Below are 12,588 nucleotides of genomic sequence, written 5' to 3'. Positions count from 1 at the left end.
TCGAATGTATTTTACACATATCAATCAGAAGTGCTGCATTTCAAGAATACTGATGAACACTGTATGTTCATATTATTTGAATTAATGTTTTGTTTTCAGAAGATTTGAGTATACCTCCATGGGGTACAATCTATACTTTCTGAATGAGGCCTTTCTGCAGATTTTCTCAGATAATATCCACACAAGGAGAAAGACCTTTATTTTTTTCTTGTATATAGTTGTGCTTTCTAAAAATAAGGTGGCAGACCAAGGGGGTGGGATGTTTCTTGGCCTTCTGATGTCCTATTTCTAAGTCAAAGTATCCCTTGTCTGTAAACCGCTTTGTGAACTTTTGTTAAAAAGCGGTATAAATACTGTTAATGATAATGGTAACAATACACCTTCAAGTTTTTCACATTAACCTGAACACATTCTTCCAAGCCAAGTCATAAGAACATAAGAACAGCCCCACTGGATCAGGCCATAGGCCCATCTAGTCCAGCTTCCTGTATCTCACAGCGGCCCACCAAATGCCCCAGGGAGCACACCAGATAACAAGAGACCTCATCCTGGTGCCCTCCCTTGCATCTGGCATTCTGACATAACCCATTTCTAAAATCAGGAGGTTGCGCATACACATCATGGCTTGTACCTCATAATGGATTTTTCCTCCAGAAACTTGTCCAATCCCCTTTTAAAGGCATCTAGGTTAGACGCCAGCAACACATCCTGTGGCAAGGAGTTCCACAGACCGACCACACGCTGAGTAAAGAAATATTTTCTTTTGTCTGTCCTAACCCGCCCAACATTCAAATTTTAGTGGATGTCCCCTGGTTCTGGTATTATGTGAGTGTAAAGAGCATCTCCCTATCCACTCTGTCCATCCCCTGCATAATTTTGTATGTCTCAATCATGTCCCCCCCTCAGGCGTCTCTTTTCTAGGCTGAAGAGGCCCAAACGCTGTAGCCTTTCCTCATAAGGAAGGTGCCCCAGCCCCGTAATCATCTTAGTCGCTCTCTTTTGCACCTTTTCCATTTCCACTATGTCTTTTTTGAGATGCGGCGACCAGAACTGGACACAATACTCCAGGTGTGGCTTTACCATAGATTTGTACAACGGCATTATAATACTAGCCGTTGTGTTCTCAATACCCTTCCTAATGATCCCAAGCATAGAATTGGCCTTCTTCACTGCCGCCGCTCATTGGGTCGACACTTTCATCGACCTGTCCACCACCACCCCAAGATCTCTCTCCTGATCTGTCACAGACAGCTCAGAACCCATCAGCCTATATGTAAAGTTTTGATTTTTTGCCCCAATGTGCATGACTTTACACTTACTGACATTGAAGCGCATCTGCCATTTTGCTGCCCATTCTGCCAGTCTGGAGAGATCCTTCTGGAGCTCCTCACAATCACTTCTGGTCTTCACCACTCGGAAAAGTTTGGTGTCGTCTGCAAACTTAAACCACTTCACTGCTCAACCCTGTCTCCAGGTCATTTATGAAGAGGTTGAAAAGCACCGGTCCCAGGACAGATCCTTGGGGCACACCACTTTTCACCTCTCTCCATTGTGAAAATTGTCCATTGACACCCACTCTCTGCTTCCTGGCCTTCAACCAGTTCTCAATCCATGAGAGGACCTGTCCTCTAATTCCCTGACTGTGGAGTTTTTTCAGTAGCCTTTGGTGAGGGACCGTGTCAAACGCCTTCTGAAAGTCCAGATATATAATGTTCACGGGTTCTCCCAAATCCACATGCCTATTGACCTCAACAGAACAGCTTTGTTTAATATAATGTACTTTGTGGCATTAGCATTATGGTGGCACTTTGTTTTGCTTCTCGACCTTTTGGCTAAGATCAAGTGAAACATTCTCTATTAAGTTAATCCATTCTTTGCTGTATTCTGGAAGGCTATTCTGGAAGAGTTCTGCTTTTCACCATGTTTTCAGTGTGTTATTCTCTATGTTGTATGCCCTGTCTTAGTGCTTCCTGTTCCACAGGTGTAGGGCTTCTAGAGAGTTGCCTTACCATTGGCCCTGAAAGTGAGAAACAAAGCCAAGCCATACAGCTACTGAAGAGGGACCAGGAAGCCCATCAGCTAAAATTATCCTTTTACCACCAACACCAATAGTAACTGGAGAATCTTCATGTGCAATCTTAAGCAGTTAGTCAGTTCTCTTCATATGTGAATTCATTATTTGCAATTTTGTTTATCTTCGAGGGCACAATTGCCACCTACCTCTCATTATCTGTGACTGTTTTCCTTACTTGCTAATACTGGGCTGGTACACTTAGGGCAGGGGCCTAGGTGTAGTTACAAGAAGGCAGGTGGAGCAGACAGGTTGTGGGAGACAGTGGCCTCCTCATGAGCAAAAGGCAGCACTGGCGCCCTGCAGTGTGGGGGGGGGGTGAGAGGAAGAGATACCTATATACAGTATATGGTCAATAGGGGAGGGGGTTACAGTATTAACATCCAACCAATTATACTCATTTTTTAGAAAGTTGTCTGGATTGGGTCAGTGTCAAACAGGCATTGAATGTGGCCTGTGGAAAATTGTGAGGAGCATTTGCGTCTGCTTCCAGACTTGCCCCATCATCTCAGGCACCATCTCCAGGCCCCCAGCTGAACTTTTATAATCCTGGCAACGAGAGACCTAAGAACATAAGAAGAGCCCTGCTGAATCAGGCCAAAGGCCCCTCTAATCCAACTTCCTGTATCTCACAGTGATCCCACCAGATGCCTCAGGGAGCACACAAGACACCTGTATCTAATTGCTGCTCCCCTGCATCTGGCATTCTGAGGTAGCCTACTTCTAAAATCTAAAGTTAAACATACCCATCATGGCTTGTAAACTGTCCAATCCCCCTTTGAAGGCATTCAGACCAGAGGTCACCACATCCTGTAGCAAGGAGTTCCACAGACTAATCACATGCAGGTTAAAGAAATTCATTTGTCTATTCTAACTCTTCCAACACTCAATTTTAGCAGATGCCCATTTCTGGTGTTGTGTGGGAGGGAAAAGAACATCCCCCTATCTACTTTGTCCACCCCCTGCATAATTTTGTATTTCTCAGTCATGTCCCACATTTCTTTCTAGACTCAAGAGCCCCAAACACTGCAGTCTTTCCTTCTAAGGGAGGTGTCCCAGCCCAGTAATTGGTTTCTAAGCCTCTGGAAGGCTACCAGAGAGCTGCTCTTGGGCTGTGCAAGGAAGGAACCAAGGACAGGTGGAGGTGGATGGGTGAAGCAACTCCCTCCCCACTGCTGAACTCTGAGGGTTTGCTGTTGGGCCAGCAACCTTCCACAAATCAAGGGATAGCCAGCATAGAGAAATCATCACCATGAGACCTCACCATCACCCAGCCCCACAGACTTCAATTTAAGAGCCAGGTCCATAAAGTTCATGGAATGTATGGTGAAGAGGGTCCCCTGGAACCTAACCCCATTTTCCCCATAGGTTCAATGATTCACTAATTCAGTATGCACTAAGGTTTTCCAGGAACCTAACGCCAGCAAACAACTGGCTGTATATATATTCCCACTATACTATAAAAATATGGCCCAGAACACAGTATTCTGGAAAAATTTAGTTTCTAACTCTTGAAGCTTAAGTGTACATAATTTATTTATAGTGGTCAAAACTTACAGAATCATCAGACTCAAGCACAGGTCCACGTTTGATCATTATGCAAGGGACACTTGTAGTCATATTTGGCATAAACACAGCCCTTTATAATGGAAACGACCATTAACTCCCTGATATCAGCATCAAATGATGTTACTGTTTCTCTTTCTGAGTAGGAAATGAGGCAACCATTACATTTTTTTCCCCTTCTGCTCACATTTTAACTACATTTCCCTCTACTCTTAGGTTACAGCTATAGCACTATGCTGGAATGGGAGACCCCTCATTACACAGCAGAGAGAAGCTTACCCAATTACCTTATTCCAAGCCTGAGCAGGGGAGTTTGCTCTGTCTGTACTGGTTAGGTTTATAGTATGGCATAGCCCCACTGATTATTGCCTCTCTCCTAGAGCTCCACGTTGCATTGCAATCCAGCTAGAGTTTTACGTCACAAGTTCATAAAAAATGGAGTGACACAATCCCCAGGAGACACCAGTGTCCGGGTGGAGGCTTTTTTTTACTCACAGGCAGGAGCAACAGCATCCAAGGGAACCCCATGGACGTCTCCACAGGGGTTTCAGATGCCTCTTCGTTTCGGAAGCGGATTGAGATTGGTTTTTTTTTCCCAATTCTCTGCGCCTTGGGAATCCTTGTAGAGGTGTCTGCTGGACTCCCCAAACCCCCAGGACACTGCTGCTCCTACCTTTAAGTAAAAGAAAGCCCCTGCCCTCCCCCACAAGTGGCACAATCCTGGGGATTGTATCACTGCAGTCAGCACTCCCCTGCAAGGACTTACCTCAAGAGTTTTCCTCCCAAAGAGTTTGAGAACCCCTGCTATAGTCTATAGGTTGTGTACTGTAGGAGTGTAGTGTTCAAGTGGGTCATCAGAGTAACTTTTAACAGAAGTATTGCCATTCCCTTCTACCTAGTTCTCATTCCTGCACCATCTATCCCATTATACACATTAAAGGTTTAGCACCTGTAGAGCACCTGCTTTTTGCAATCACAGAAATACACAATAATGTTGAAAGGTTTTTATTACAATTGACACATTTACTTGTCTTCTGGTTTGTTAAAGCAGTATGTCAAGCAGCATTTGCCACAGTAATGTCTGTCAAAGTGACTAGCCATGAAAACTCCAGCCCCACACTCTTCAGAGGGACACTCTCGCCGCAGACGGCTGATTTTGCCATTCTCATCCACCTGCAGGAGGAAAAGTTCAGCCAGTAATGCAGCACTATTTCCCCCGCTTTGAAAAGGAAATCACTGCCATCACAGGCAGCAATTTTTGGAGCAGCCAACGTTCCTTTTGAGGCCATGCTTGAGATTTTGGTCTTAGAAAGTTTTTAAAATTAAGATACTCGCTGCAAGAAACAAACCATATCACTCTCACAGCAACAATTAGCAGCACTAGAAATCCTAAATTGTAAATGTTGCATTCATTTGCCCTTTCTTCCCCCCCCCCCCCAAAACCAAACAATTTTGTATGACTGGGCTGAAAGACAGCTGTCAACTAAAGACTGGGGCTCATGCTGGCTTTCTAGTCACATGCAGAAACAGTTAATGCAGTGATTCTCAAACTTTTCTGGCTTACGACTCCCCTGAACCTTGTAGCCATTGGCCACAGCTCCCCATTACAACACCTCACCTCAGTTACCCCCAAAATAGGGATGAAGGTATTATAATTATACACTAGAAATAAGGCTGCCAGCACTCTGAGGCTGCAATCCTAACCACACTTACCTGAGAGTAAGCCCCGTTGAACAAAGTAGGACTTACTTCTGAGTAGACCTGGTTAGGATTGTGCCCTGAGTTTGTTAGCAGCACACCTGGAGGGTTTTGGAAAGGGAGGAGGGAAGTGATGAATTTGCAGGAGGGGAAGACTTTGTTTTGTGTGTATCTGCTAACTGCAAACTGATACAAAATGAGACCCAGGGACTGTTTGGCTGGAATCCTAACCCCACTTTCCTGGGAGTAAGTCCCATTGAACACAATAGGCCTTACTTCTGAGTAGACCTAGCTAGGATTGTGCCTTTTGTCTTACAATAGCAGCCAACGGAGTACCCCCCCCTCCAAAAAAGGAGGCAGGAGGAAAAGGGGATGGCTGAAAAGGAATGGGGATTTTTTTATTTTTAATCAATTTTTGGAGACAAAGCCATCAAGAGTGGCTTTTTTTTTTAAAGAGGGAGGAAAAAGAGAAAGGTGAGGATCCTTGGTTAAGCTGACACAGACTCCAAGCCTATGTAGGTCTACTGAGACGTAAGCCCCATTTGAGTCAATGGGGCTTACTCCCAGGAAAGTGTGGAAAGGATTGCAGCCACACCCAGCAAGATTACAACTCACCCCAAAGTATATGGGGGCTGCTCACACACACACACACACCCAACATGCAGACACCACCCTTGTTCCCCCCAGGCAAGACGGAGGGATGCAGGCTGGGGCATTTGGACACCCCCCCCACTAGGGGCAGGCTGGTTCCTTCCTTCCTAAGCAGCCTTGACCAATCCCAGGATGCCCAGGGCGAGGGACACACTGGGAAATGTAGTCCTTGGGGCAAGGTTGCACATGATGAGAGCTCCATGATGAGATGCGGCACATCTGTCTGCCCGCCCACCCAGCCTTCTCTCCCACCTCCCCCCACCATGTTTCACACGCCCTCCCAGCCTCATGCTGCCCCACCCATCTCGTTCACAGCTGCAGAAAAGCAGCAAGTCAGCAGGCAGCACATGGAGCTGAGCAGAGCAGCCTCTCCCCCCCCCACATGCCTGGTGATGCCCCTGGAAGCTAGCCACGCCTCACTAGGGAGGCGGGACGCACAGTTTGAATACCTCAGAGTTAATGGAATCCAAATTCATTCAGAATATGCCAGTGTTAGTAGGGAGTGCATTACCTTCTAACTCTGCAATTTTGCATCAAAGTTGCTCTTACCTTGTAGTATTTAAGGACAGCAAGTTTCACCTTCTTTCTCTTATGCTTGTTCTTCTTGGGAGTGGTGTAAGACTTCTTCTTTCTCTTCTTTGCACCACCACGAAGTCTCAGCACAAGATGAAGGGTAGACTCCTGTTTTAAGAGGCAGAGTTCATAAGAGGAAATGGGGGCAAAGACATACATCCCTCAGCAAGTGAGATGCAACAACTCATGCAGCACTGGACATGAAAAATTAAGTATGGTTCTCTGGAATGCCCTTGGGCAAGACACTCAACCTGACACTATTACTGGTAGAGAACAATATGACTTCTTCCTTTGTCCTCTCCCCACTTCTGCCCCAGGAACCACCAGTTTTGCAGTGTTATTGAGCTGCTGTTTTTCCCCATCGCAACAGGAAAAAGTATGATATTTTCAAAGTTATTGAACTGCTTGGGTTGTCTCCAAGTTGCTTTGGTTGTTTTTGCCTGTGTGTTCACAACTATGTCTGTTTCAAAGCCCTAAGCAACCACATTTGCAACTTAAAAGTCTGTAAGATGGGAAACTCCTGTAGTTTTGACACTAAACAATACTGTGGGCTCTCTGAAAGGAGGGAGAAAGTGTAGCATAATTACTAAGCACTAACAGTGAATACCTAAAACTAATACGTAAAAAAATAAAATGCTAATATTCTATATTGGAAACCAATAAATGCTAAAACACAACTATATTAGTCTGCTTTTCAAATCTCATGATTGTTAAATTGATCCCACTTTTCAGAGAGACAACTTCTGAGATTAGAGATTAGCAATGTCAGAATAAATGAAATGTAGTTAACTGCCACATCAGAATAAATGAAATATACTTCATGTTTACATAGTTATGTAAAAGTCAATTCTCCAATTTAATATCTAACAAAATTTAATGTGCCTTTAAAGGGTGAAAAGTTAGATGTTAGGAAGAAAAAGCAACTTTTTGTAAAGCTTCTGTTGAAAGATTAATGACAAAATGAAATGTTTTGTTGCAGTACTCCTGGGACAGATAAAGTACTAGAAATCAGTTCTTTTTGTATAACGGGGTAAAGGCCAATTTGCCAACAGATCTCATGTCTTCACTCCTGGAACTGGCTAACTCTTCTACATGTAACTAAAAACATGGTAAACAACATGGTACCATAATATCACTGCTGCGAGATGACCAAATGCTCAAAGCAGACGAATGGCTAATGGCTTGCTACAGGATGACCATGCATACAAGTGCTTATTACAATAAGAGCTGGAAGGGCAAAATATAAAGAGAAACTATTTGGAACCATGTAATTCTTAGTATTCTGAGAATTGTGATATACTGCAATTCTCTTTGAATAAACTGCAATTGTTGTAACCCTCATGAGAATGTAAGAGGAGAGATGTTAAGTATTTAAATATTAGCTGAATACAGTTTGAGTAAAATGGAGTAAAAAATATTTAGTTGAAGATGCATATGGGAAAGTCTTATTAGGAATTCTTTCCTAAATGTAGGAGCTGTTACCTGCTATTTGTTCATTATGAATTTTGAATTATGGTGATATTAACTTGGAAGTATACAATCTTGCTTTTATTTTCAAATTGCTTTTAAAATTATTTCATAAATAATTTTAAAAAAGAATGTGTAGGACCAAAGCCTCATGGTTGCCGCTACTAGAAACAAAAAAGGTACATCCTACTTGGACAAGGTCTAGGCATGCATTTGACTGTTCTGGTTTAACAGATTATATCAAGATACTTAGAAGATACCTTTTGGATATTGTAATCGGACAGAGTGCGCCCATCTTCCAACTGTTTGCCAGCAAAAATCAGTCGCTGTTGATCAGGAGGAATTCCTAGTAGAGAAAAATAATAACTTTAGGATTTACAAGTATGGTATTTTCTAACCACCAAGATTTATTATTGCTGCAACAATGAAAACAATATTAGTTCACGAGAGTCAACACCACCCTTGAACAAGTTCTCAGTCCCGAGTTGGAATTGTTCACATCTAGTGAAGGCTAGTGATAACACCCCGGAAACTATGCTGTCATGGCCAGGAGCACCTGACATACTTATCCTCCATGTATTTAAGCTTGATTGTTCATGCAGAGGACATTACCGCATGGTTGAGCCAGGAATTCCACAGATGATGTACTACGTCAAGCTGAGTAGACTATCCATTGCAACCGTTAGCCAAATTTTTGTATTTTTAAAATGTTTCATCTATTCAAAGCAGAATGAATAAGATTTGCACACAACATTCTAGAAGTATATTGCCATCCAATTTAGAAAACACAACAAACTCTTGTTGCAATTTAAAGACTAACAATTTATTTCAGTTTAAGCTTTCTTGGTGCTGCCCACAAGAACTTCTGCTGAAATAAATAAATTATAAGTCTGTTGTTTTTGCTGCAAGAGATGTAAGCTACAATCTTAAACACACCCAAGAGAAACTTCCATGGAACTTGCCAACTTCATCTTTTTCATGTAGTGAGCTCATAGCCAACTCAAAACCCAAATTATATGAAAAGCATTTCACACTGTAATGTCTGGGATTTTTGTTCTTGAAGATTACTGTGGATTTCAAAACGCATGCCTCCGCCAAAGCCACCTAGAGCTAAGCCTCTACCTTTGTATCCAGATTGCTTATGAATAAGTTAAAGATCCAAACCCAGTATGTTTGTAGGACCCAATCTCTCAGAAAACACCACCACTGCCACACATTTCTATCTTTTGTTACTGCCCTAATTCAGAGGCTCCCAAATTGGACATCGCGATGTGTTTCTGAGGGCTTCATGGGACCTGCACTGGCTGAGTTGCTCAGCAGTGTGAAGTGCTTGAGTGCCACACGGAGGACCAGAGCAGCAAGCCTCTGTGGAACTGGAGAAGAGTCCACCTGCCCTTCCTGAACCATCTCACACTATTTTTGAAGTTTTTCTGGTAGTACAATCCAGAAGTAAGTGTTACTGACGTCATCGGCACTCATTTCTGAGTTCAGAGCACAATGAGGGCGTCACAGGCTAGGTGAGTTTGGGAACCAAGTCGTAAAATGATTCACACGTTAAGATCAAAGCAGCCCTGCCAGATCTGATCAAAGGCCTATATACCTCAGCATTTAGTTTCCCACAACTGCTTCCCTGAAAAAGGCTTTCAGACTCTGGAGTTGTCACTTGGACTTCAAGATGCTGTTTCCTTTTTGGCAGAGAACATTGCAAATCGCTTTTGTCCAGCAGTTCCCAAACCTACCATGGTCACAGCAGTGCCATCGGCCAGCTCTCCCAGACACCACCACTTTGAATCATGTGAGACGTCATGAGATCTTGCACAACTCAAAATTGCAATGCCCAGGAAAGCCAGTTAGAAGAGTTCACCAGAGGCATTCTGCAGCACCCCTGTGAAATTGTCACAACACAGTTTGGGAACCACTGGCTTTAGTTCACAGTTAAGGACTGTTACAAACCTAACTTCATAATCATATACTGCTTATCTGGGAGTATGCTCCACTGAACAAGATGGAATATCTTTCTGAGTAATGACTGGATATGCATATGATTTGACTGTAAAAATTTCAAAATTCCAGTGACACCTACCTTCCTTATCCTGGATCTTGGCTTTAACATTTTCTATAGTATCAGATGGTTCAACCTGTTATAAAAATTAGAAGCCACTAGTGAAAAGTCTAATAGATTCAAACTAGCTATAAATATGTATTCCCCTACCCAGAACATACCCATATTATAAAACAGATAGGCATGTTAGCACCATGTCTTTGTAATGAAAATTTTTCTAGTATAGCACTTTTTACCTTTGGCATGATAGCCACAACTCACTTCTTTTTCCTCTTTTCAGTTAAGTGACATTTTCCAGGATTTGAATGGGGAAAAAATGGGTGGGTGGAAAAGGGGTGTTTATATTTAATTTATTGGTTATATTGTATCAGTTTTGTAAAAAGAAAAGCAATTATACATTTAATAAAAGTTACATATCTTATGCATAATTACCCAGAAAAAATTCCTGTTCAGTAACTGTCAAGCAAAGTAAGTGCAACACTAAACTTCCAGTTTTAAAGTATCATCACAGCCAACAAAGAGTGTTCACATTTGGATTCACTCTTATCCAAATGCACAGAACATTTTCTTGTGGGGAAAGAGGTGTAGCGAGAAATAAGAAACGGGAACGAAATGAAGCAAATGATCAGGCAAAACCTTCCAAGCAAATAATATAACATGGCAGTGGTTTTCAACCTTTTTCATCTCGTGGCACACTGGCAAGCACTAAAATGGTCAAGGCACACCATCAGTTTTTTTACAATTGACAAGGCACACTGTGCTGCCAATGGGGGGGGGGGCCTCACATCCCCTGATGGCCCTAATAAATGAACCTCTCCCAAATTCCCACAGCACACCTGGGGACCATTCATGACACACCAATGTGCCATGGCACAGAGGTTGAAAATGGCTGATCCATAGTATGTGTCTTTTTAATGATGAGCCTCAACAGAGTGGTCACATGCTCCTTTGCTTCTTGCAGAGGTGGCCTGTGGATGGAATGGTTGTGTTTGTCATCGATGGGTTTTTGGATTGTCTTTCTCCTCCCCACCCCAGGATATCACTAGGTTGAAGGAACACGCATACACCCCTGGAAGCTCAATATGGTTCTAGCTTAGCTGTGTTTCCAGCCATTTATCACTGCTGTAGGAAATCTTGGAAGGGAAAGAAAAAAGCTGTGTTTTATATGTGCCAAGCAATAGTTAGGAGGGTCGCCAACTATGGTGTGCTGGAAACTAGCCAGTAGAAAAATATATCAGAAATGTTTCAACAAAGGCAATTTAACTGCTGGTTCTAATAGTATACAGAAATCAAGTACTGTTAAGTGTTTTCCTGTCATATCTTCATGCTGAGAAGAGATTTTTTTCTTGCTAACTGTGCTTCATGCTGCTGTGAAAGGAGCCACAGAAGGAAAAACCCAGGGACCTTGGAACAAGGACTACAGCCTGTTTCCATTCTGAGCCTGGTCCTGTGGAATATCTTGATCATTGCACATATGAACCCTCTGCTGCCATGTCCACAGCACAGCCATTTTCAACCACTGTGCCATGGCACAACGGTGTGCCACAAGTGGTCCACAGGTGTGCCCCAGGAATTTGGGGAAAGGTTATTTATTAGTGGGGCCAATGGGGGATGTGAGTCCCCCACTGGCAGCACGGCATGCCTTGTCAATGGCCAAAAACCTGATGGTGTGCCTGAACCATTTTAGTGCTTTGGCAGAGTGCCATGAGATGAAAAAGGCTGAAAGTTGCTGATATGGATGAACTTCCACCTAGGATGTACTCTGGGTGCCTGTGTGGTGCCACCTGTGTGGCACTCCTGGAGGAGCTCTCTGGGTGCTGTTTCTGCAGGGGGCCAAAGGCAGTCTGAGAAGATGGAGGGCTTGGGAGGCATTTGGAAGGGGTTACTGGAGGCACCCCCTGCCTCCCCTTGACCCCCCTGCAGAAACAGCGCCCAGAGAGCTCCTCCAGGAGCGCCTGAGCTTCTGCCACAAGGCAGGACTGCAGGCTCCCTGCGGAAGCGATTCGTGTTACTCAGGCAGCCGCTTCACATTCCGCAGCGGGGCTGGGTTCCAGCCAAAGGGACTCCAGCGGCCTCCTGTAAGGACGAAGAGAAGCAGAAGGAGAGGGCGGCTGGAGGCCCACAAGCGGCCCTGCGCGGCCTGCGAGGCCCCGCGCCCTCACCTCGAGGGTGATGGTCTTCCCCGTCAGGGTCTTCACGAAGATCTGCATGGCGGCGGCTCCAGCAGCGCCGTGGGCGACGGTCGCACCTGCGGAGGCAACAAGGACAATGAACGAGGCGGCGCAGGCCCCAAGCAGCGCCTCAGCCTCCACACCGGGCCTGGGGGGAAGAAGGGGACACCGAGCAGGCACTTACCACCAACCACCTCGCGGAATGGCCGACGCCGGAAAGAGAGCTCCGCTCGGCCTCGCGCGGGGTTTCCTACACTGGAGGAAACGCGAAGGTGGGGCCTGCACACTCCGGATAGACTACATCTCCCGGCGTGCATCGACCTTTAGCC

The 12,588-nt window shown here is 44.4% G+C and overlaps 1 protein-coding gene across 1 annotated transcript; it reads right to left on the bottom strand.

Moving 5' to 3' along the window:
• Positions 1–4,626: 4,626 nt before the first annotated feature.
• RPS27A (ribosomal protein S27a) lies at positions 4,627–12,543 on the bottom strand. Its single transcript, XM_066626015.1, has 6 exons — positions 12,444–12,543; positions 12,251–12,336; positions 10,110–10,164; positions 8,287–8,372; positions 6,536–6,667; positions 4,627–4,810 (listed from the first exon to the last, which is right to left on the bottom strand). Exons 2-6 carry the CDS (start codon positions 12,296–12,298, stop codon positions 4,661–4,663), a joined length of 471 nt encoding a protein of 156 aa, XP_066482112.1. The 5' UTR covers positions 12,299–12,336; positions 12,444–12,543; the 3' UTR covers positions 4,627–4,660.
• Between the last annotated feature and the right edge of the window lie 45 nt (positions 12,544–12,588).

Source organism: Tiliqua scincoides, chromosome 1 (genome assembly GCF_035046505.1).
Source record: "Tiliqua scincoides isolate rTilSci1 chromosome 1, rTilSci1.hap2, whole genome shotgun sequence".
NCBI lineage: Eukaryota > Metazoa > Chordata > Lepidosauria > Squamata > Scincidae > Tiliqua > Tiliqua scincoides.
Note: the sequence above shows the minus strand (reverse complement) of the source record. Positions and strands in the feature narration are given on the sequence as shown.